The sequence below is a fragment of the Pituophis catenifer genome, unplaced genomic scaffold (assembly GCF_029215685.1).
Source record: "Pituophis catenifer annectens isolate HBS135680 unplaced genomic scaffold, rPitCat1.0.hap2 SCAF_8, whole genome shotgun sequence".
NCBI classification, from domain to species: Eukaryota; Metazoa; Chordata; class Lepidosauria; order Squamata; family Colubridae; genus Pituophis; species Pituophis catenifer.
This window is the reverse complement of record NW_027256888.1, coordinates 26345391-26371365: the sequence shown is the minus strand read 5'-3', so window position 1 is coordinate 26371365 and position 25975 is coordinate 26345391. Positions and strand designations below refer to the sequence as shown.

Here is a 25975-nt window from a genome sequence, read left to right as displayed (position 1 = left end):
TAATGTAAAAATTAATGAAACCAATGAAAAAATTAATGAAACCAATGAAAAAATACAGGCTGTTTCAGATGAAATCTCAATTCGGAATCAGCAAATTAGGGAAGATATATTACTGGCATTCAAATGCTTGGCAGGTGATATTGAAATGATGGATGATAAAGTTCAAGAAATTAAGCAATCCACAGAAATTTTGGACAATAAATTAGGAGAAACTCAGAACAGAATTGAAAGGGCTGAAGCTGATGTAACGATGATACAATACAGAGATATGGAATTTGCTTTAAGATTTAGAGGGGTGAAGGAGAATAAACAAGAGAATTTGAAAGAAATGATGTCAGAGGCATTAGCACAGCTGCTGGGGGAGACAAAAAATGAGCTGGGCTGGCAGATTGACAAGGCATATCATGTTAACTTTTGGGTGGCCAGACAGAAACATTTACCAAGAGACATTGTAATATATTTTACCACAAGGAGACTACGTAATGAAATTTTACAGGCTACTTTTAAAAACAAGCTTCAGGTTGAAGGCCAGGAGGTGATGACAATGAAAGAAATCCCCCCCAAGATCTTGAGAGCCAGAAGGGAGTATGCTTTTCTGGTGGATGAATTGAAAAAATGCCAATTACAGTATAGATGGGAGGTGCCAGCCGGCCTAGTGGTGACTTATTCAGGAGAGAGATATCGGCTTAACACAATATGGAAAGCAAGAGATTTTTATACCAATGTATTAAAGGCTGGGACACCCAAATCACCAGAAGGAAAAAGAAAGAAGGAAGTAATGGAAGGAGAGAGAGAAGAGCTACTGACAGTAGTTCAGGGGGGAGCTTCGACTGGTCAAGAACTGTTACAAATCCAGATGGCTGTTCAAGATTTGGACTTAATTGACATATTAGAAGAACCAAAGGATCAAAGACAAACCAGAGCAGCAACAGCTAAGTGCAAGGAAGAATTAAGACAGCAACAACTTCAGATGGCAACCCAAGAAACTACCAAAACAGAAACTGTGGGGGGAGCAAGACCTAAAGGTCAACTGAGGCAAGACCATCAGAAATTGCTCCAGATGCTTCAGAGGCCCAGAGATGGGAACTAGATTTTTGACCTGGAATGTCAATGGTTTGAATTCTCCACAGAAGAGAAGGAAAATATTTCACTATCTTAAACAATTTAAGAATGAAGTAATTTGTTTACAAGAGACTCATATCAGGATACAAGATCAAAAATATCTGATAAATTCAAGATTAGGTATACATTATGTAGCAGCAGCACCAGAGAAGAAAAACGGTATAGTTATATATTTGAAAAGAGACTTAATTGCTAAATTAGTTGAAGCGGATGATCAAGGAAGATTTTTAGTGATTGAACTTTTAATAAAAGGAGAAAAAATACTTGTAATTGGAGTTTATGCCCCGAACCAACAACAAGAAAAATTTTATAATTTACTACATTCAAAGTTGACACAATGGGGATATAAAACTTGCATCCTATTGGGGGACTGGAATGGTGTTTTGGACGTAAAGAAAGACAAGAAGGGACCCAAACAAAATGTTTTAACAAGAGCAAAATTGCCCAAACCATTTTGGGAGATGATGGACGACTGGGAGTTGAGGGATATTTGGCGTGAAAGAAACCCAGAAGAAAAAGGTTTTACCTTTTTTTCGGATAGACACCAATCTTTTTCAAGGATCGATTTTATATTAATTACCAATGATCTCTTATCTAGGGTGAAGAATACGAAGATTTGCTCAAAAACTTTGACAGACCATAGTCCAGTTTGGCTGGAATTGGAGTATGGAAAAGGGCCTAGGAGGTCCTGGAGGTTAAATGGTAACTTGTTTAGGTATGAAGAAAATGTAAAAGAGTGTAAAAAATTTATGAAAGAATTTTTTGCTATGAACATGCAAAAGGGTACATCTATGGAAATGGTATGGGATGCAAGTAAAGCATATATGCGAGGAATTTTGATATATTTAAACAATAAATATAGAAAGAAACAGGGGAAAAAAAGAAAAGAATTAGAAGATGAGATTAGTAAACAGGAACGGGCTTTAATAGCCAACCCAACAGATAAGAAAATTAAAGATGCAATTAATTTATTGAAGGGTCAATTTAATATGTTAATAGCAGATCAAGTGGCAACTAATTTACAATATACAAAACATAATACTTTTTGTAATGCTAATAAACCAGGCAGGTGGTTAGCATATTTGTTAAGGAAAAAGCAGAAATCAAGGACAATAGAGAAAATAAAATATAAGGGTAAAGAGGTTTATGAGCAAGAATTGATTAAAAAATATTTTTTAGAGTTTTATTCAAGGCTGTATACTGGTGATAAAATTAAAGATATAGATATAGATAGATATCTGCAGAAAGAGAACATTTATACAATTTCAAAAGAGCAGAGGGATAGCTTAAATCAATTGATAACCTCCGAGGAAATTTTGTTTGCAATTAAGCAGTTGAAAGTGGGTAAAGCTCCTGGAACGGATGGTTTGACAGCCATTTATTATAAAAGCTTACAGAAAGAAATGGTGGAACCATTGAAGGAATTATTTAATAATATACAACAGGGAGGAGGGGTACCTCCAACTTGGAAGACAGCATTTATTTCGCTGATCCCAAAAGATGGGCAAGACAATACAGATCCTAAAAACTATAGGCCGATTTCACTTTTAAATACAGACTATAAGATTTTTGCTAAAATTTTAGCAAATAGATTAATGACAGTTATGCAGCAAATGATTCATCATGATCAAACTGGTTTTATAAATGGTAGACAAATGAAAAGCAATTTAAGACAAATTGTTAACTTATTAGAGTATTTGGGAAGGAACAACCAGGTCCCCGCAGTGCTAGTTTTTTTGGATGCTGAAAAAGCCTTTGATAGATTGAATTGGCAATTTTTATTAAAATTAATAGAAAGGATGCAACTTGGAGAACATTTTGTACAATCTATTAAGGTAATATATCAAAAACAAACAGCGCAAATAATAATTAATGTTGGTTTAACAGATATTTTTAATATCGAAAAAGGAACAAGGCAAGGCTGTCCTTTGTCTCCGTTATTGTTTATTTTGACGCTGGAAATTTTATTAAATAAAATACGTGGGACAGATACAATAAAGGGAATTAAAATTAGACAGCATGAGTACAAGCTACGAGCATTTGCGGATGACCTGATTGTTACCTTAGCCCAACCGGTACAATCGATTACAGCCTTGATGGATATAATCTGCTCATATGGATATGTATCTGGTTTTAAAATAAATACAGCTAAAACAAAGATAATAGCTAAAAATATGGTTAGAAGCCAGAAAGAAGAGATAGAAAGGTTAACAGGATTTGAAATAGTTAAGAAGGTTAAATATTTAGGGGTTTATATTTTGACTGCAAATATGAAATTGTATCAGTATAACTATGAACCATTATGGCAAAAAATACAGAAAGAGATGGAAAATTGGAAAAAATTACAACTGTCTTTGCTGGGAAGGATAGCCACTGTAAAAATGAATATTTTACCAAAATTTTTATTTCTTTTTCAAATGATACCTATACTTAAGAAAGATGAAAATTTGAAGGAATGGCAGAAGGGCATAAACAAGTTTGTGTGGGCAGGGAAGAAACCGCGAGTTAATCATAAGATAATGCAAGACACTTGAGAAAGAGGTGGTCTTAAAATGCCTAATTTAAGATTGTATTATGAAGCCGCGGCCCTCTCAGCAATTACAGACTGGATAAATTTAACGGAGGAAAAGATATTGAATATTGAAGGATATGGTCTGGTCTACGGCTGGATAAGAAAGTAGATAAGACTTTTAAAAGTCATATATTAAGAAATGCTCTATTACGTGTCTGGAAAAAGTATAAATATAAATTAAATGATAAGTTACCAATATGGACAGTACCCAGACATGCGATAGAGAACATAAATTTGGAGCAAAAGCAAGATAAGATTACATATAAGGAACTCCTTTATAAGGAAGGAGTCAGATTACAATTAAAATCTATGGAGCAATTAAGAGAATAAGGAATTATTAGGACTTGGTTTCAGTATGGACAGCTGCAGGCCAGATGGAGAGAAGATAAAAAACTGGTATTTTGCAACAGGATGAGAATTTGATAAAGCAAATAAGAGATAAAGGTCAAATGCATATAAAAAGGTTGTATAATGTGTTAGTGGAAATAGATTCAGAAACAGAGCTGGTTAAGGATTGTATGATAAAATGGGCACAGAATATAGGTGAACCAATAATGATGGAAACATGGGAAAAGATATGGGTTAGAAATGTAAGATTTACACAAGCTCAAAATTTAAGAGAGAACTTTTATAAAATGTTTTATAGATGGCATTTAGACCCCCCAAAACTAGCCTGTATGTATCCAAATTTATAACCTAAGTGCTGGCGATGTGAGTGTGAAGATGCTACATATTTTCATATATGGTGGACATGTAAAAAAATTAAGGCTTTTTGGATAAAAATATGGTGGATTATTCAAAATATTTTAAGGAAAAAAATTAAATTTACACCACAGTTCTTTTTGCTGGGAATAGTTACGGATTGTACTGTGATAGAGACGAAATTGGTTTTGAATTTAATAACAGCTGCCAGGTTACTGGTGGCACAGTACTGGAAGAAGAAAGATCCACCCACCATTGAGGAATGGACAGTAAAAGTTGTGCATTTGGCTGAGATGGCAAAAATTTCATCATATCTTAAAGACCATTCAAATGAAAGATACATATCGGAATGGAGAAGATGGATTGACTATATACAAAAGAAGTATCCGAATAAGAAGATTCATATAGCTTATGAATGAAATATTTTTAAGTAGTTTATGTTTATAGTTTTTTGAGTTATAAGGAGTTAAAGATCTAGGGAAAATACGAATGCAATAATTTGTTAGCATATTTTAGTTTTACGTTTGTGAATGTCTATACCCTGTGCTTGTTCTGGGAAGTCTAGGGAGGGTGGGAAGGGTAGGAGGGAGAAAATGTTTGTATTTCTTATAAAACTTTTCAATAAAAAAAATAATAAAAATAAAATAAAAATAATAAATAATAAATGATAATAAATAAAATATTATACAGATAATTTCCCCATCATGTCTCACTGTCATTCAAAAGTGATTTTTTGCTATGTTAGAAATATCTTTAGGATGTATATTTCTAATCATTTAAGTCTTTCATCTTTTTAAATAGGTGTTCCTGTGTTTTCAAGGAATTGCAGCTAACCTCGTTGATGTCAAATTAAACAGAGCAGAAATAGAACAGTTACAGGTAATACTCCTAATTATTTACACACACGCGTAAAAGTTCAACATTTTTGTTGTTGCATAGTGGGAAGACTGTTACATATTATTATTTTTCCTCAGACATATAGAATCACACACACACACACACACATATCTATGTCTGTCTGTCTGTCTGTCTGTCTATCTATCTATCTATCTATCTATCTATCTATCTATCTATCTAATCTCTATATCTATCTATATCTATCTGTCTATCTATCTATCTATCTATCTATCTATCTATCTATCTATCGATTAGATAGATAGATAGATAGATTGATAGATAGATAGATAGATATAGAGATTATATAGAGATATAGATATCAGAAAATTGTCCAATCCAGATGTGTAAAACTTATCACATCATACCCCAAAAGACTCAAGGCATAATTGCTGCCAAAGGTGCTTCAACAAACTACTGAGTGAAGCATCTGAATATTTATGCCAATGTGATATTTCACTTTTTAAAAATAAATTTACAGACATTTCTAAACTTCTGTTTTCATTTTGTCATTTATGGGATATTGATTGTAGATTAATGGGAAAAAATGAGTTTCAACAACTAGAATCGAGCTGCAGCATAACAAAATTGACAAAAGTGAAGGCGGTCTGAATACTTTCTGAATGCACTGTGTTTATTTATTTGCTTGTTTATGATGGATACCCTGGACTAACACCAATCACATCTGCCAATCTGCATTGGACTAGCGTGGCAGATTATGGTCTATTCTTTCCAATGCAATATCAAAAACGGCCCTCATTCCCCGGAGGTTCTAGTGCAACTACCCATGACAACGGGAAGATCTGCCCGAAAGTAGACGGTGCTAAGAATCACCAGGTTAAATTAGTCTGCCTTTGGACTTTGAACATAGGAATGGTCAACATTCAAACAATAAAAACTGACGCTTCATTAGAAGAACTGCTGATTCAAGTCAATAATATGCATTGGGATATCATTGGAATATGTAAAACACGACAGAAAGGCAAAAATTTAGTTGAACTTGATAGGACTGGGCATTTACTCCATGTAAATGCCCAAGATGGACAATGTGGCAGAGTTGGTTTTCTCATCAACTAAAAGCTGAAAGACTAGTAAAATTTGAAAGTATATCAAACAGAGAAGCCCATTGCATCATTTAATTGACAATACAAGCTTCAAATCATTCAAGCTTATGTATCAACAATAAGCTCTAAGAGGTTGGAGAGTTTTATGACGATGTGGTCTACCTTCAAGAAAAGTGTTGTGGCTCCGTTACCTGAGCCTGTGTCATTGGCAGGAGAGGACTCTGAAAGTGAAGGAGAGGAGTTGGCAAGGCCTCCCTCTCCAGGACCCTCCTCTCTGGCAATGCCTTCGGTGTCCACCGAAGAGCAAGAGATAGGGCCGGGGCCAAGCACGTCCACGCAGCCACAGATGGACAGTGATGAGGGTAATAAGCAGAGATAAGCGTGCGCAACAGAAGAAAGGGCGTGCCCAAGATTAGGCTGAGTCACTGGACCACACCCCACAGGATATAAAAGGGAGCGTGGTGGCCAGTCAAACCTTGTGATGAACAAAGCTGAAAGCTTCCACGCCATTCTGCATTGCCGGACTTTTGCTTTAAGACTTTGCTGGAAGTATCTCTGGACTTGATTTAATTCCGTAATTATTGAACTGCTTTCCTTTGATGTATTAGAAGTGGGGAGAAGTTATCTCTCCTCTTTGTAAATAATAAACTTTTGGCAGGCAGCCACTAGGTTGTTGCCAAGTTCCGTTATCATAAGGAAAAGGATTTTGCTGGCTGGTTTGGTCTTTAACTCCTGAATGTCTGTTGGTGTGCGTGCGTGGGGTTGGGGACAGAACAAAAAGAAAAATGCTAATACAGAATACTAATGGATAACTTGAATGCAAGAATAAGAACAAAAACTGAAGAAAAAGTGACTGGCCCGTATGGAAGTGGTGAACAAGATAATAGAGGTGACAAGCTAATAGATTTTATATCATGAACTCATTTTACAAGAAAAATGCTAGTAGAAAATGGACATGGAAGAATCCATCTGGGTACACAAGCGAAATTGACATCATGTCAAGTGATAAAACCATATTCTGTAACTGTACTGTCATCAATGGTTTTAACGTTGGAAGTGACCATAGAATGGTATGAGCTAAAGTGAAGACAGACTGTCGAAAAGAACATATGAAAAGGATTAAAAAATCACGAAAATGGAAAACAGTGATAAGCTGTTAGAGGAGAACAGCGATTTTGAAATTAATCTATCAAATCACTTTGCTGTATTGAAGGATTTGGAAGAGATGAATGTTATGGACCAAAATGAACAAATAGTAAAAAACGCTTCCCTCAGGCGCTCAGGAAGGGTGGGGGAGAGGCAGGCATGCCTGCAGAGATGGGCTTTGGCTTCCTCGTTCTTTCTGAGGCAGCCTTTGCTGCTTCAGAAAGAGGAAAGAGAAAATGAGTCTGCGGAGAAGGAGGAGAAGGGCGCGCGGCTCTGGAATGTGCATTTCCAGGGAGGAAAGCATTTTTGGGCGGCAGCGGGGAGGAGCCCAAGCAAGGATTCGGGGTCGCAGCAGAACGAGGAGCCAAGCCCGTCTCCGCCGGCACACCTGCCTCTCCCCCCCCCTTGTTCTTGCTGGCCCTGAGCACCCAAGGGAAGCACCTGGTGGCTATTTTGAAAGGGGCAGGAGCGCTCTATGCAAACCGCGGGATAAATGTATTGCATTTCAGGCAGCAGCTGGTCCCAGCCTGCGCTGCCACCTGAAAATCCTTTCTTCCCTGGAAATGCACATTCCAGAGCCGCCAGTCCTTCTCCTTCTCCGCAGACTCATTTTCTCTTTCCTCTTTCCGAGGCGGCTTCCCAGGAAGCCCAGCACCCAGCAGGGAGGAGCCCAAGCAAGGATTCAGGGTCACAGCAGAATAAGGAGTCAAGCCCGTCTCTGCCGGCGCACCTGCCTCTCCCCCCCTTCTTCTTGCAGGCCCTGAGTGCCCAAGGGAAGCGCCAGGTGGCTATTTTGAAAGGGGCGGGAGCAGTTTATACAAGCCGCAGGATAAGTGCATTGCATTTCAGGTGGCGGCTGGTCCCAGCCCGTGCTGCCACCGCCTGAAAATTCTGTATCAGATCAATTGTTTAGTTTATTAGCTTCTCCAGATTTTTTCATTCAATCTCCGGCTGCTGAAACTCCCCAAAGGTCCCTCCGAGGGGCCCTTGCAAACTCCCCCGCACTCCCTCTGCCCCACGCCAGTGAGGCCAGGAACTGCCATTGCTCAGGGCCCGAGCCTCCCAACCAGCAGCCGCAGCGGGGAACCGGAGCTCCACTTTCCCCAAAAGGCTGGCAAGCTTTGAGTCCAGCCTCGGGGCCGCCGCCTTGCACCGGGTTGCCTCTCCCTGCGTGTTGCTGTGGGTTTCCCCACAGAGACGGCTGACTTTCTCAGTCGGAGGCCAAGAGCGCAGCGCCAATTCGCGGCTGTTCCTCCCGGGGCATCTTGGCTCAGCACCATTCCTAAAGCCAGCAGCAGGTCCTCCAAGCAGAGAGCAGGTGCCGGGCTGGCTGGAGACGCCATCCCTTCACTCTCTGCTCGCCGGGCCAGGCAGCGGTCCAGCCGCGGCTGCCTCGGGGGAGAGCGCGGCCGGGGTCCTGGCGCTCCCTTGCTGGGTCCCTCAGAATGCAGCACGGAGGAAACCCGGGATTCGCTGGCAGCGCGGATGATTCCCACTTGTGGCGATTGCAGGCACCAAGCCCGATGGCAGGAGGGGGCAGCCGGGGGGAAGGGAGCCGAATGGGGTGGGGGGGACGGGACGGCCGGCACAGCCACAACTCCAGCTCCTTCAGTCGCAGGTTGCAGGCACCCTTTGGAACAGGGCTCTCCAACCTTGGCAACCTTAAGATTTGTGGACTTTGAGAACTCCCAGAGTTGCCAAGGTTGGAGAGCCCAGCCCTGCCTTGGAAAGGCCCGTCTTAAGGCAGGCAAGAGGGTTCGACTCTCATGAGTCTCCACTCCTGCAAGGCGCATTTACAGCCCGGGGGCAGAGCTGCAGTCCTGTTTGCGCCATTCATTGCAAGCCTCAGCCGCCCGCCAACCGGAGAAGGCAGGCGGGCCCGGCTGGCAGCAACCACGGCCTTCTTGCGTGTTTCCCCGCACCCCCTTCTGACTGGGGGAGCAGCATGGGCAAAAGGCTGGTGATCCGGATTGCCTGGGACTGCACAAGTAGCTCGCATGGGGAGGGAGGAAGGGAATCCCTGGCTTACCTTGCTCTGCTCCCTTAGGAAGTGACCATCGGGATTCCCTCTTTTGGCACGCGCGTCAATTGCTGGTCTTTGTGTGGGCATGCGCGCCAGAAATCAGACCAGCTGGCCGGTGCGCATGCGCACTCTGGATGTGCAATGGGTGGCTGCTCTTCCAATTTCCGGCACGCCCATGCACATGAAAACCAGATGATCGCCGTAGCGGAACCCAGAAGAACAACGGGCGATGGCTCCGCGTGCCTGGAGAAATGGCTCTGAGTGCCACTTCCAGCATGCATGCCATAGGTTCGCCAACACGGCCCTACACCATTTCCGACAATGGCAGTCCAATCTCTTCCTGAAAGCCTCCAGTGATGAAGCTCCCACAAATTCTGAAGGCAAGCTGTTCCACTGGTTGATTGTTCTCACTGACAGAAAATTTCTCCTTATTTCCAGGTTGAATCTCTCCTTGGTCAGTTTCCATCCATTATTCCTTGTCTGGCCTTTAGGTGCCTTGGAAAATAGTTTGACTCTTTCCTCTCTGTGGCAGCCCCTCAAATATTGGAACACTGCTATCATGTCTCCCCTGGTCCTTCTCTTCACCAGACTAGCCATGCCCAGTTCCTGTAACCATTCTTCATATGTTTTAATCTCCAGTCCCCTAATTATCTTGGTTGCTCTTCTCTACACTTTTTCTAGAGTCTCAACATCTTTTTTATAGTGTGGTGACCAAAACTGTATGCAGTATTCTAGGTGTGGTCTTACTAAGGCTTTATAGAGGAGTATTAGTACCTCACTTGATCTTTATTGTATCCCTCTGTTAATGCATTTTAGGATTGCATTGGCTTTTTTGGCTGCCCCTGCACACTGCTGGCTCATATTTAGCTGGTTGTCCATTAAGACTCCAAGATTCCTCTCACAGTTACTGCTATTAAGCCTGGTTTCACCCAAACTATATGTGTACTTTTGGGTTTTTTTGCCGAAATGTAAGACTTTACATTTCTCTACACTGAATTTCATTTTGTTAGATAGGGCTCAGTGTTCAAGTCTGTCAAGATCCATCTGGATCTTGAGCCTATCTTCTAGGGTGTTAGCTATTCCTGCCAGCTTAGTATCACCTGCATATTTGGTAAGTTCCCCTTCTATTCCCTCATCTAAGTCGTTTATGAAGATATTGAAGAATACTGGGCCTAAGACAGAACCTTGTGGTACTCCACTGCTTACTTCCCTCCATGTAGACGTAGACCATCAAGGACTACTCATTGGATACAGTTTGTCAGCCAGTTATGAATCCATCTGATGGTGATGCAATCTATCCCACTTTTTTCTACCTTACCAAGAAGTAGGTTGTGGTCTATTTTGTTGAATGCCTTGCTGAAGTCTAAGTATATTATGTCCACAGTATTTCGCAGGTCTATTAATTTAGTCACTGTGTCAATCCTATGTGTCTAGGATTGTCTTTTGAAAGCCCCACATAGACAGCTTCATGTACAACTGGGCTGTTCATAACTTCTCAAATACTGCCCACACTAGCTTTAAGTGCTCTTCCATGTTCTTGGTATAAATAAGAATGTCACCTAGGTACACCAGCACCCCTTTATATAGGTGTTCATACAGGACTTGGTTTATCAACTACACAAATTCCGCTGGCTCCCCTTCCAGCCCAAATGGCATCACCTGAAATTGGTAGCAACCCAAAGGGCAGTTGAATGCAGTTTTCCACTTATCCCCCTCCTTAATCTTCACTTGGTAGTATGATTCCCTCAAATCTACCTTAGTGGAAATTATTCCATTGGATAGGTAACCCAGCATGTCCCTTATGAGGGGGAAGGGATACATATTTTCCATGCAGGTGCATTTTAACCCACGTAATCCACGGATAGCCTAAAAGACCTATCTTTCTTCTTGAAAAGCACAGGGGCAGCCATCCTCGACTTCACTTGCTGGAGAAATCCTCTGGCTAAGCTCTTGTCTATAAATCCCCAAAGTTCTTCCATCTTCCTCAGCATCATGGAGAACATCTTTGGCTTGGGCAATTTGACCTCTGACAAGCTTTTAATAGCACAGTCTGTGGGGCGATGGAGCGGGAGCACATCTGATCCCCTCTCACTGAATGCCTCTGCTAGGTCACAGTATTCTTTTGGAACGAGCGGCTCTAGCTCCTTGCTTCCCTTTAATGTATTCTCTGACTTGGTTTTCATTTTCCTAACTGCAGGCTCTTGACTGACTTCGGCTAGCTGCTTTTCTTCTCATTCGACACTTGTTGCTGTCCCAATTTACTGATGGATTCAATTTCTTCAACCAGGCAAGCGCTAGGACCATGGTCTCAGTCATTCCAGGAGCCACAGTAAAATGAATAGTCTCTACATGGGTCCTGACCCTGAGGCTCACTGGTTCCATTAGGCAGATTGCCAGCACCACTTCCATAAGGGAATCATCTAACTGTAAGACTCCCATGGGCTGCCTTAACTTCCTCAGTCTCAGTTTTAGTTTCTCCACCATCTGGAGACTAATTAGGCACCAAGTGCACCCAAAATCTCCACCCAGTGTGCCATAGGGATGATAATGCCACTATCTGGTGGCAATGATGGTAATCCGGTCATCTTCCTCTTTGCTGTCACTCACAGAGAAAACCAAGCCAGGCTTGACGTAGCTTGGTGTTTCCTCCCCTTTGCTGGATTGGGAAGAGACTTCCATGACCCGTTGAACTGCCCACATTTTCTCATGGTTTTGCGGGTGATTTTCTTGGCTTTGGTTGGTTCGGGGCTCGCGGTGCGGATGCCAGCTGTGGCTTGAGGCAATCAGCCACCCAGTGATCTTCCTGTTTCCTCTTGTTTGTTACTGCATTTCCACTCCTATATCTTCCTCATTTACTCTTTCCTTACCTTTTAACCCTCTCCTATATCGTGTGGGAGAAATTAATACCATTTCTCCCACACTATATAATATTCTGTTTCCTCTTTTTCTTGTATTTCCTTTGTAAGTTTGTCCATTTCTGCACACTCCAAAACTTTTCTAATCAGATAATCTTCCGTTGGTATATTGTTATTTTTCCAATGTTGTGCATATATTATTCTTGCTGCTGTTATAATTTGTATAATTAAATACTGTATTTTTTTTTCGTAAGTCCCTGGGAATATTCCTAATAAAAATATTTCGGGCTTCATCTCTATATGCTGTTTGGTTATCTCTCTCTCTCTTTTTTTTATAAAAAGTTTTTATTTTATTTTATAATCAAACAAATATACAATATAAGCAATCATTCAATCTATCATCAACCTTCAACCCCCCCTCCCCACCCCCCCTCCCCCGACTTCCCAGAACAAAAACAGGGCATAGACTTCAACAAACATTCGCTAACATATGCTAACTTACTGCAAGATTTAAAACTCCCTGGACCCCTTAACTCCCCTTCTACAAAGTCATCAACCTCCCCTTTCATTAACTCTAAGGGTTTTAAAAACATTAACAAACATTGATCATTCAAACCCTAAAAACTCTCTTAGTATATATGTAAAGTATTCTTAATTCATTTACATAAACATTTTACTCTCCCTCCACTTTTCTCAAAATTCAGATATTTTAGAAAATCTTATAACAAAAAATAAACCTTAATTAGTCAATAATTGAGTTTCTGCATTTTCCCCTCAATCTTTCTTCCTCCCTCTATCATTTAAATTTGAAAACATAATCATTTTAATTAGCCATTAATACATCAACTGCAAAACAATATCTTTTGCGCATGTCCAAGATGGCGGCGCCCGCTGGGATCATGATCTGAGGATGGGGCGCCGACCTACCCTTTGGGTCCTTTGGGGGTCGTTTTGAAGAGCTTCGACCCCAGGACCAGTCAGGGGAGCTCCTGGCCAGCACGGAGAGGGTTTTCTTTCCCTCCGTGACTGAGCAGAGAGGAAGGGGCGATGTGTGGAGCGTCAGGCTGATCAGCTGGGCGTCGGCAACGTCGGCGGCGTTTCCTAACAGCCGGAGGCCATCAACTAACTGGAGCGGCGTTGTGCCGGGGGCGCCCGCCGCGCGGCAAGTTTTCTAAGCCCGGGGGGGTTGCCCGAAGGGTTGCAAGATGTGTTGGGCACCCCCTGAAGATCTCTGGGACGTCGCCAGGCTCTTTCGGGGGCTGGCGACAATGGCGCGGGGGGCAGCGGCGATGGCGGTTGCTGTGGAGGCAAGCTGACAGTCAGACAGCGCTGGGGACCCCCCCCTTTGGAAAAGGAGCGGGGGGGCAACAAACCAACAGGACTGGGAGACCTGCAACCACGGTTGGGGCGGAAAGACCCGGAGTGATCTTCTGGGCCTTGGGAGGCCTCAATTTGTGGTTGTGCGGGGGGCTGGGGGCTCGAGAAAACTGCCCCATTTCTGCCCCATTTCTCTCTCCTCCAGCGTTCCTCTTTAGAACTGGGCCCACCTGGACCAACTGTCAGCCTGTGGGACTCATTGGCGCTATGCTCTATTACTATTCTGAACCCCCCTGACTCTGGAGAGGGCTATTTCCACCTGAATGGGAGACCGGTACATGGCTGCATCCCGTCGGCTGAGGGGGCTAGACATTGCCTGACCACTGTGAGAGGGTGGCCAGGTGTCAGAGCCCCTGGGGACTGAACCGGGATGCTTTCTACATATATGCACTTTACCATCTTTCTACATATATGCACTTTACCAGCGAGGGGACTTTACCAGCGAGGGGACTTTACCATCGGTCTTTACCACCGGACAAAACGCCGTGAGAGGACGATTTTTGGACCTGACCCCCGGACGCTGTCTATATGCATCGGTTCATTGCTACCACCCCACCACAAGAGGGGGCTGTCCAGCTGACCTAACCACCGTGAGAGGGTGGTTGGATCTATTTCCCCCTTGGAACTGTGGTCGTCCTGGCTTTGGACTATGTCTTCTATTGTGAGGGGACAGGGGACTTGGTCCTGCAAATACGGCTCTGAGATCCCCCATTCCTTTGTCTTCTCCTCGGTCCTTTATATACACCCTCAGGATATGGTCGTGTCACCCATTATGATTAATGTACTCAGCAGCGGAGCTTCTTGGTCTGCGAGACTCCCCCCTCTCGCAGGCTTGGCCCTCCATTCTATTGAGGGCCTACCTCGATGACGGGCTCTGGAGTCCCAAGAGGTGGCATGCCGCAAAGAGGGGGCTGCGGGGTTTTTTAAAATTGTCCTTGTTTAAACTTTTAAGGGGTTCTGGGAGGGGGGAGGGGGGTGAGATTGGAATTAGGGTTGTGTGTTTGGGGGATAACCCACTAGAGGGAGAGTCGGGCTTGGCCAGGACGTTCGGCGGGGGTGGTGGGGGATCCAGAGGGGGTCGAGCTGGTCCAGACTGTGTTTTTACCATCGGTACTGTGTGTGGGAGAGGTAGATATGGCGGGAGCAGGGGGCCATATCATGTTAAGGGAGCACGCACCCGCTGTCTTCAAGCGGTAGAGTGCTCCGGCCCCCAAGGCTCCACCCGTTCTCCAGGTAGTACAGACCTTCAGGGCCCGGGCCTTCGCCTGATGTTGTGCAACTCCAGGTCTGTAGTAAATAAAGCCCCCCTCATCTGTGATCTTGTTTACGAGGGGGGAGCGGACCTTGCGGGTATTACGGAGACCTGGTTGGGCCCAGAGGGAGGGGTCCCTCTGGTAGAAATGTGCCCACCAGGTTTCCATGCATTCCATCAGCCAAGGTCACAGGGGAGGGGCGGGGGAGTAGCGGTTATTATTAGAGAAGGCCTTAGGCCGAGGGAGACCACTGTACCTCAGACAGCTGGTTGTGAGTCCCTCCTTGTGAAGTGGGGCCACGGGGTTCAGATGGGTTTGCTGATCACGTACCTGGCTCCCTGCCACGTGGCGGCAGCCCTGCCCAAGCTACTCAACGTTATTGCCGCGGTGGCGGTTGATACCCCCAGACTTATGGTCATGGGGGATTTCAACCTGCCATCCGTGGGTGAGGCGTCTGAGGTGGCTCGGGAGTTCATGGCTTCCATGACGGCCATGGACCTGACCCAACTAATTCATGGCCCTACGCACACTGGGGGAAACACACTGGACTTGGTTTTTGTCTCTGGACAGTAGTTGAGTGATCTCGAGACAGGGGATATAGTCATCGAGCCCTTGTCATGGTCAGATCACTCGCTCCTTCGCCTTGACCTTCGAACCGCGGCACCCCGCTGCAGGGAGGCGGAACCGGTAAGATGGTACCGCCCCAGGCGCCTGATGGAACCTGATAGGTTCCAGATGGAGCTTGGGCCAATCCCGGAGGTTCTGGCTCACGCCTCATCTGGGGACCTAGTGGCCGCCTGGGATAGGGCGGCTGCTGGAGCCCTGGATCGAGTCGTGCCTTTGCGGCCTCTGACCCGGCGCCGATCTCGCCTGGCTCCTTGGTTCACCGAGGAGCTGAGGGAGATGAAGCACCGGAAAAGACGCCTAGAGAGCTGTTGGAGGGCTAGTCTTTCTGAATCTGACCGAACACTGGTAAGATCTCATATTAGGAGTTACCTAGTGGCGATAAAAGCAGCAAAATGTACTCATTTTGCTGCTCTTATTGCGTCATCAGATAATCGCCCGGCCACCCTGTTTAGGGTGACCCACTCCCTGCTCCACCAGGAAGCACGGGAGGACCCCTTGGAGGGAAGAGCCGAGGATTTTGTTCAGTATCTGTATGACAAAATCACTCAGATTCGGGCAGGTCTGGACTCTGACGGGATAGATCCAGCGAGGGTAACGGAGACAGGTCTTGAGACTGTTATCTGGGATGAGTTTGATCCTGTGACCCCAGATGACGTGGACAGGATTCTGGGTAGATTGAACGCGACCACATGTTTGTTGGACCCGTGTCCCTCCTGGTTAGTGCTGGCTTCCCGGGAGGTGACGCGAGGCTGGCTCCAGGGGATTATAAATGCTTCGTTGGGTGAGGGTGTCTTTCCCGCCACCCTGAAAGAGGCGGTGGTAAGGCCTCTCCTCAAGAAGCCTTCCCTGGACCCGGCAGTATTGGCTAATTATCGTCCAGTCTCCAACCTTTGCTTCGTTGCGAAGGTTGTTGAGAGTGTGGTTGCGCGACAGCTCCCCCAGTACCTGGATGAAGCGTCGTATCTAGATCCGTTCCAGTCGGGCTTCAGGCCTGGGTACAGCACGGAAACGGCATTGGTCGCGTTGGTTGATGATCTCTGGAGGGCTCGGGACAGGGGTTGCTCCTCTGTCCTGGTCCTGTTAGACCTCTCAGCGGCTTTTGATACCATCGACCATGGTATCATGCTGCACCGGCTGGAAGGGTTGGGGGTGGGAGGCACCGTTTTATGGTGGTTCTCCTCCTTTCTCTCTGACCGGTCGCAGTCTGTGTTGACAGGGGGGCAGAGATCGACCCCGAGGCCCCTTATATGTGGGGTGCCGCAGGGATCGGTTCTCTCGCCCCTTCTGTTCAACATTTATGTAAAGCCGCTGGGCGAGATCATCCGTGGTTTCGGGGTGAAGTACTATCTGTACGCTGACGACACCCAGCTGTACATCTCCACCCCGGACCACCCCAACGATGCCCTTGAAGTGATGTCCCAGTGCCTGGAGGCCGTACGGATCTGGATGGGGAGAAACGGGCTCAGGCTCAACCCATCCATGACCGAGTGGCTGTGGTTTCCGACGTCCCGATATAGTCAGCTGGCGCCATCGCTGGCTATTGGGGGCGAATCATTGGCCTTCACGGAAAGGGCTCGTAACTTGGGCGTCCTCGTGGACTCACGGCTGTCTTTAGAGGAGCACTTGACGGCCGTGACCGGGAGGATTTTTCATCAGGTTCGCCTGATTCGCCAGTTGCGTCCCTTTCTAGATCGGGACTCGTTACGCACAGTCACTCATGCCCTCGTCACCTCTCGTCTGGACTATTGTAATGCTCTCTACATGGGGCTCTCCTTGAGGTGCACCCGGAGGCTCCAACTGGCGCAGAGTGCGGCCGCGCGGGTGGTTATGGGAGCAACATGGAGCTCCCATGTAACACCTCTCCTGCGCGAGCTGCACTGGCTCCCGGTGGTCTTCCGGGTGCGCTTCAAGGTTCTGGTTACCACCTTTAAAGCGCTCCATGGCTTAGGACCTGGTTACTTACGGGACCGCCTACTACCATCAACAGCCTCCCACCGACCAGTACGCTCCCACAGAGAGGGGCTCCTCCAGGTGCCATCAGCCAAACAATGTCGGCTGTCGGCCCCTAGGGGGAGAGCCTTCTCTGTGGGGGCACCGATGATCTGGAATGAGCTCCCCCCAGAGATACGGAGGATTCCGGATCTGCGCACCTTCCGCCGCGAGTTGAAGACGCTTTTATTTCATCAAGCTGGCCTCGCCTAAATCTTCTCCCTTTTAAGTGTAAATTTTAAATTTTTAATGTATTTTAAAATTATGGGTATTTTAAATTATGGGTATTAATTCAGCCAAATTTATTTAATTCATTTTATTCGATTTTAAATTTTGTATATCTATGTGTTTTATTTCATGGCTGTGCACGGCCCTGAGTCCTTCGGGAGTAGGGCGGTATAGAAATTCAATAAATAAATAAATAAATAAATAAAACCCCCCCAAAAAGTTAATCTTACTTTCATGCTTTCAGATATTTTAAAAGTCTTATAGCAAAAAGTCTTCCTCCCTCCAGCTTTTAAATCTTAAAACATAATCCTTTTAATTAGCCATTAAAACATCAACTGCAAAACCAAAAAAGGTTAATCTTCCATTCTTGCTTTCTTTTTATATTTTTTCCAATCTTTCTTCATCCCTCCTAGTTCTGTTTTGAGGAGGTTTTTAATTTTAATTTGAGGTTGATGTATCTGTAAAAATTGTCCCCTTTTTGAATGTGTTTCCTCTGATTTAGAGCCACCATATCGCCTCTTCTTGCTTATATAGTCAGTCACTTCATTCCTTGTTCTGTAAAACCAAAAATTATCATCAGTTCGCAAAGAAAAATTCAGTTGTTTCTTTTCAGTTAGTTGTGTGAAAACCGCTGGCAAATCTCCTTCTTCCTCCAAGACCTCGCAAGGCTGGTCATTTTCTACTTTTTTCCTCTCCAAATCATCACAAAGAGCAGGAAGTAAGCTTGAAAGTTCTTGAGAACCAGCCGATTCCACCTTCTCTGCTTTAATCAAAATGTCTCCTGCATTGTCATTGTGCTCTGTATTTGCTTTTGTGTCCTCCAACAAATCTTTTAATTTCCATTCGAAGATTGCTATTTGGTTAATCATAGCTCCAGTATGATTATTCATGGCTTCCTTTACAAATTCTGTAAATTCATTAATAGAATCCTTGTGTCTCTGTGAATCAGTCAACTGTGTCATTTCTGACACCACTGGAGAGCTTCCAGCACTTTCAAAAACTCCTTTCTTGGAAGCCATCTTATTTTAAGAAAAAATTTCTTTTCACCACCATAAAGTCATAAAGTCACAGCCATAAAGTCTCTTGAACAGCTTTCAGCAATTTGTTTGTAAATCACCAAGCAAAATGATCTTTTCTCCAAGCAGCTCTTTAAAATCAAATCCAGCAACTTAAAGCCAGTCTCTGAGCACAAATCTGTTAACAAGCACTTTCCTTTCTAACTTTCACTTTTAGACTCGCAACAAAGATGCCATTTTCACCTCCAGCTCAGAAAATTCAAATAGAAACATTGTATCCCCGGAGTTAAGCATTATACTTGCAAAAGCTTGTTCTCCTGCTTTTTGGATTCAATCAATCTTCTTTTTGACAGCAGAGTTGGACGCGACACCTAGCTCTGTTAATACAGAGTCACACTGGATCCAGAGCTTCAGTGGGCTGGCCGGGGGGCTCTCACCATCCAAGCCCCTGGAGTTATTCCAGGGGCTTCCGGGGAGCTCTACCCTCACCCACCGGCTCTCCTCCCCTTCTTCTCCCGAAGGAGAGGTTTTCGAGCCGTCTGACAGCTGATTAGTGCTGTCAGGACGGCTCCAACGGAATCACGATGCCGGCAGTCTGAAAAGACCGTCCGCGACACCGGCGGTGCCAACCGGAAGCCCCTCTCTTTTAATTGTATTCTAATTTTACTCCAATATTGTTTTGCTTTGGGGCACATCCACCACATGTGTTAGTACTTTCCCTGATGTTGTTTACATTTCCAGCACGTTGAGGAGATATTGGGGAACATTTTAGCCAGCCTTGCCGGTGGAAGATGCCACCTATAGAACATTTTGTACATATTTTCTTTATAGGTTACAGACATTGTCAGTTTGTAATTTTTGTTCCATAATTTCTCCCATTTATCCAATTCAATGTTATACCCGAAATTTTTCACCCAAATTATCATGTTTTCTTAACTACATCCTCCTCCATTTTGTATCTTAATAAATAATTATAATTTTTTTTATCAATTTGTCCTCTGTGCCTTGAAGAATTTTATCTAATTCGTATGTCTCTTTTTGAAATCCATATTGTGTTAAATCTGTCCTATATCTGGATTGTATTTGCATGTATGGCCACCAATCAATGTCTGTACCCTGTTATTTTAATTCTTGTCTTGTTTTCAATTCTCCTTGACTGTTTAGTAAATCTTTGTATCTTTTAATTTTATCAATATCCAATACATTCGGATAAATTAACGCTTCTATTGTTGATAACCATTCTGGAATTTTATTGTAATGATTCTCTTGCCATTTTTGTAATAGTGCAACTCTGATTAAGTGTCTCTGAAAGTAACTGTGTTGTCTATTTTTTCCGTCCCATAAAAAGGCATGCCACCCTATCTGTAGATCATGTCCCTCTAATGTTAAGATTCTTTTGTTCCTTAATTCCATCCAGTTTTTGATCAAAATAAGTGCTGTTGCCTTGTAGTATGTTTCCCAGTCTGGGAGTCCAAAACCACCTCTTTCCCTACTATCTTGTAATGATTTTATTTTGATTCTTGATTTTTTCCCTTGCCAGATATAGTTCACTATTAATTTGTTTAGATCCTTAAATATTTTTTTTCTTAATTTTATGGGTGTTACTTGAAACAAAAATAATATTCGTGGTAGAATGTTCATTTTGATCGATGCTATTTTTCCTATTAAGGATAATTGTAGTTTTCTCTAAATTTCCAAGTCTTTCTTTATCTGTGATATTAATTTGTTATAATTATCCTCTTTAATCGACGAACATTTATTTGTTAACCAAATTCCTAAATATTTAATTTTTTGGTCGTTTGAATGCCCATTTTATCTTCCAGTTCATTTTCCTGTTTCTTGGTGAAGTTTTTCGTTCATGCCTTTGTTTTGAGTTTATTAATTTTAAATCCCGCTACCTTTCCATATTCTTCTATTTGTTGTATTAGTTTGGATCCTGTCTGTATTGGTTGCTCTAAAATAAATACTCAGCAAAGGCTTGAACTTTATACTCTTCTTTTTTTATTTTCAAGCCTTTTATTCAGTGGTGAAATCCAATTTGCCATTTGTATTGAATATATTTTTTCTACCATTTTTATGAATTTCTCTCCGAATTTCATGTTTTCTAATTGCAAAATAATAAATCTCCAATTTAAATTATTGAAGGCTTTTTGGGCATCCAAAAATATTAATGCCACTTGTTTGTCCGGTTGTGCCTCATAATATTCCAATATGTCTATTATAGTTCTCATGTTGGTTTTTATTTGCCTTTTTGGTAAAAATCCATTCTGGTCAGGGCGGATATACTCATTTATCACTTTTTTGAATCTTTCCAAAATTATTTTTGTGAATAGTTTATAATCTGCATTTAATAGTGAGATGGGTCTATAATTTTTGATTTGTTGTTAATCTGTGTCTTCTTTTGAGATAAGGATGATGAGGGCTTCTGTCCAAGAATTGGGTATTCTGGCCTCTATGAGTGTTTCATTAAAGATTTCTAACAATATTTCATCTAGTGGTTCTTGAATTGTTTTATATAATTCTACCGGAAGTCCATCTCGGCCTGGTGTTTTATTATTTTTCTATTTCTTTCTCGCCTCCACTAGTTCCATCATAGTCTCTCTTTGTATCTCCTCTAGCTTTGTTATATTCATCTTATCTAGGTATTGTTTAATGTCTTCTTCCAGTATATTTTCTTGGGAATATAAATTTTGAAAGAAATTTTTTGCTATATTTTTTTTCTTCTCCTCTATAGTGTATATCTCCCTTCTCATCTTGTAACTGGTGTATCATTCTTTTCTCTTTTTCTTTTTTCAATTTGTATGTTAACCATCACCCTTGCAAACCATCGCCCTTGCAAAATGCAAACCATTTTGTTTTCATGTTCGAAGTGGTTTTGTTTTGCCAATTTAATTTTCCGTGCCAAATCAACTTGTGAGGCCAAATTTAACTTGTGTCTTATTAAATCTCTTCTTTCTTTAATTTTATTATGTTGGGGTTCCTTCTGTAAATCTAGTTCTAATCTTTTAAGTTCTTCTTGCAAATTATCTTGTTCTTGGTTTTTTTTTTTCTGTTTCTTTTTACTGTGTATGCAATTGTGAGCCCTCTTATTTATTTTATTTTATTTTGAATTTGTATACCGCCCTTCTCCCTGAGGACTCAGGGCGGTGAATAGCCAGGTAAAAACATCAAATACAAATATTAAAATACAATTAAAAGTATATATAAATTTGGCCCCATTAATTAAAAACGATAAACAAAACACTTAAAAACACTTAAAAAATTAGGCCAGCCCGGCTTGCTGGAAAAGGAAGGTTTTAAGGGCACGGCGGAAGACACTGAGGTCTTGGATTCTCCTTATCTCTGGAGGCAATTGATTCCAGAGGGTAGGTGCCCCCACAGAGAAGGCCCTCCCCCTGGGGGTCACCAGCCTGCACTGTTTGGCTGATGGCACCCTGAGGAGGCCCTCTCTGTGGGAGCGCACAGGTCGATGGGAGGTCATCGGTGGCAGCAGGCGGTCTCGAAGATAGCTAGGCCCTATGCCATGGAGCGCTTTAAAGGTGATAACCAACACCTTGAAGCGCACCCGGAAGACCACCGGGAGCCAGTGCAGCTCATGCAGGAGCGGTGTTACATGGAAGCACCATGCTGCTCCCGTCACTACCCGCGCTGCTGCGTTCTGGACCAGCTGGAGCCTCCAGGTGCTCTTCAAGGGGAGCCTCATGTAGAGAGTGTTGCAGTAGTCAAGGCGAGAGGTGACGAAGGCATGAGTGACTGTGCACAGGGAATCCCGATCACGAAAGGGCCGCAACTGGCGAATCAGGCGAACCTGACAAAAGGTCCCCCTGGTCACAGCCGTCAGATGTTCCTCCAAGGACAGCTGTGTATCCAGGAGGACTCCCAGATTGCGAGCCCTCTCTGTGGGGGCCAACGACTCGCCCCCAATAGTCAGTGATGGAGTCAACTGACTATATCGGGATGCCGGGAGCCACAGCCACTCAGTCTTGGAAGGGTTGAGCTTGAGCCTGTTCCTCCCCATCGAGATCCGCACAGCCTCCAGGCACTGGGACATCACTTCAAGGGCATCGTTGGGGTGGCCTGGGGTGGAGATGTACAGCTGGGTGTCATCAGCGTACTGGTGGTATCTGACCCCAAAGCCACGGATGATCTCGCCCAGCGGCTTCACATAAATGTTGAACAGGAGGGGCGAGAGGACCGACCCCTGAGGCACTCCACATATAAGAGGCCTCGAGGTCGACCTCTGCCCCCCTGCCAACACGAACTGCGACCGGTCGGAGAGAAAGGAGGAGAACCACCGTAACACGGTGCCCCCCATCCCCAACTCTTCCAACCGGTGCAGCATGATACCATGGTCGATGGTATCAAAAGCCGCTGAGAGATCTAACAGGACCAGAACAGAGGAGCAACCCCTGTCCCAAGCCCTCCAGAGATCATCAACCAATGCGACCAATGCCGTTTCCGTGCTGTGCCCAGGCCTGAAACCCGACTGGAACGGATCTAGATAGGATGTTTCCTCCAGTAATTGCGGAAACTGTCGCGCGACCACACTCTCAACAACCTTCGCCAGGAAGCGAAGGTTGGAGACAGGACGGTAATTGGCCAATATTGCCGGATCCAGGGATGGCTTCTTGAGGAGAGGCCTCACCACCGCCTCTTTCAAGGTGGCGGGGAAGTGACCCTCACTCAGTGAAGCATTGATAACACCCTGGAGCCAGCCTCGTGTAACCTCCCGGGAGGCCAGTACCAATCAGGAGGGACACGGGTCCAGTAAACATGTGGCCGTACTAAGTCTCCCCAAAATCCTGTCCACATCATCGGGAGTCACAGCATCAAACTCCTCCCAGATAACATTCTCAAGACTATTCCTCCTCACCATGCCCTGATCTACCCAGTCAGAGTCCAAATCCCCCCGGATCTGAGCGATTTTGTCATAAAGGTATTGTCTGAAATCCTCCGCCCTGCCTTCCAAGGGATCCTCCCGCGCTCCCGGTGTCCCATAAATTGCAGTGTCCCATAAATTTTGGAGCGATGTTTCTTCTTTTGTATTTATCCTAAAAAATACATTCATTTCTTTTTCAATCATTTGTACATATTCTTTCTCTTTTAATATTTCTTTGTTCACCATCCATCTCTTTTTTTTCTTTTGGCCTTTCCATATCACCCTTAATGGATTATGATCCACCCAGATATTTGTCATTATTTCCACCTCTTCTGTTTCTTTTCTGAGCTCTGGTGTCATCCATACCATATCAATCCTAGACCACGATTGATGTGGATTTCAATAGAATGTATATTGTTTCTTTTCTTTGTTTATTTTTCTCCATGTATTGTGTAAGCATAGTTCTTCCGTCATTTCATGGAATGTACCTGGTAAAGTCCTTTTTTTCATTTTATTTTTCATATTGCTTTTGTAGTCTTTTTTTATTTTTTTTTTAAATATACTTTATTAGTTTTGTAATTAAAAACATCAAATCTCTACCAAAATCAGAGGTGCGGTGTTTGTACATATTTATAAGATATACATCGGGTATATTTCACATTTAAATTGCAAAAAATAAGCATACCCTGACATCATAATTTTATCCTATTATTTAACCATTCGTACCACTTTCCCCATACTACATGGTGTTTGGATTTCTTGTCGTTATTTAGCTCGTTCATTAGTTTTGACATTTCAGCGCACTCTAGAATTTTATTTATTAAAATTTCCTCTGGTGGTATGGTTTTATCTTTCCAAAATTTCACGTAAACTAATCTGGCCGCTGTTGTAATATGAATTATAAGTTGGATTTTATCTTTAGTAAGTCCATTCCTAATTATTCCCAAGAGGAATATTTCAGGGGATAGATCTAATTCCTCATCAATTAATTCCCGTAACCAAATTCGAATTCTAGACCAAAACGTTTTTGTCATTGAACAGGTCCACCACATATGATAGAAGGTGCCAACTTCCTTACCACACTTCCAACAAGTTGCTGAAGCTTTAGGAAACATCTTCGCTAGTCTGGCTGGCGCTAGGTGCCACCTATGGAGCATCTTATAATGATTTTCCCTATATGTTGCGGCTTTAGTCATTTTATAGTTTCTATTCCAGGCCTCTTCCCAATCGTTAAAATTTAAGCTATATCCAATGTTTTTTTTCCCAGATATTTAACTGGTTTCTAGCTATATCTTCTGCCCTATCCTTGTCTAGTAAAAGGTTATATATTTTTGCTAACATTTTCTTTTCCACCCCCAACAAAATTTTGTCTAAATTTCCATGCTTTGCTTCTATGCCATATTGATCCCGATCCTTCTGGTACCTTGAATTTATCTGTAAATAATTCCACCAGTCTAGGTTAAGGCCTTGGTCTCTCAGTATATCCAGGGATTTGAGGTTCCCGTTTTCATCTAGTAAATCCTTATATGTGCCAAATTTTGAAATGTCTTCTTTACAAAATGGAGGTCATAATAGAAAGCCAGTTTGAAACTTTGGTGTAGAACTGCTGCCTAATTACCTCCCACGTTTGTATAAGGGTCTCCCTTAACTTTATGTTTGTGGAAATAAGATTTTTTCTTATTTCTTGGGTCCCACAAATGGGCGTGCCATCCTTCTTGTAAATCATGACCCTCTAAGGTCAGAATTCTCCTATTTTGCAGTGTGACCCACTCCTTAATCCAAACTAATTTAGCTGCCTTTTGGTAAGCTTCCCAATCAGGGAGTCCAAAACCGCCCATATTTCTTTTCCCTTGCAATATGTTATATGAAATCCTCGCCTTCTTTCCCTCCCATAGAAAATTCCTAACACTTTTATTGAAATCTAAAAAGAATTTTTTATCCAGACTCACTGGTATGCTTTGAAATAAAAATATAATTTTGGGGAGAATATTCATCTTGATTGCTGCTATTTTGCCTGTGAAAGACAATTTTAACTTTTTCCATCTATCTAAATCCTGGTATATTTTTTGTAATAGTGGGGTATAATTATCTTCTTTTAATGATGAATACCTCGGTGTAATCCATATTCCTAAATATTTTGTTTTCTTCACTACCTGGAGACCTAAAGAATCTTCCAACTCTTTCTTATATGCTTCGGTTACGTTTTTCACTATTATTTTGGTTTTTGT

The 25975-nt window shown here is 43.2% G+C and overlaps 1 protein-coding gene across 1 annotated transcript in view; it reads left to right on the top strand.

Annotated features, from left to right (window-relative positions):
- RAB28 (RAB28, member RAS oncogene family) overlaps positions 1 to 25975 on the top strand; it is a 363574-nt gene that overhangs the window by 286199 nt on the left and 51400 nt on the right. Inside the window, 1 exon segment of the mRNA XM_070948382.1 lies at positions 5198 to 5275. Within this exon segment, the coding sequence (XP_070804483.1) occupies positions 5198 to 5275 (78 nt within the window).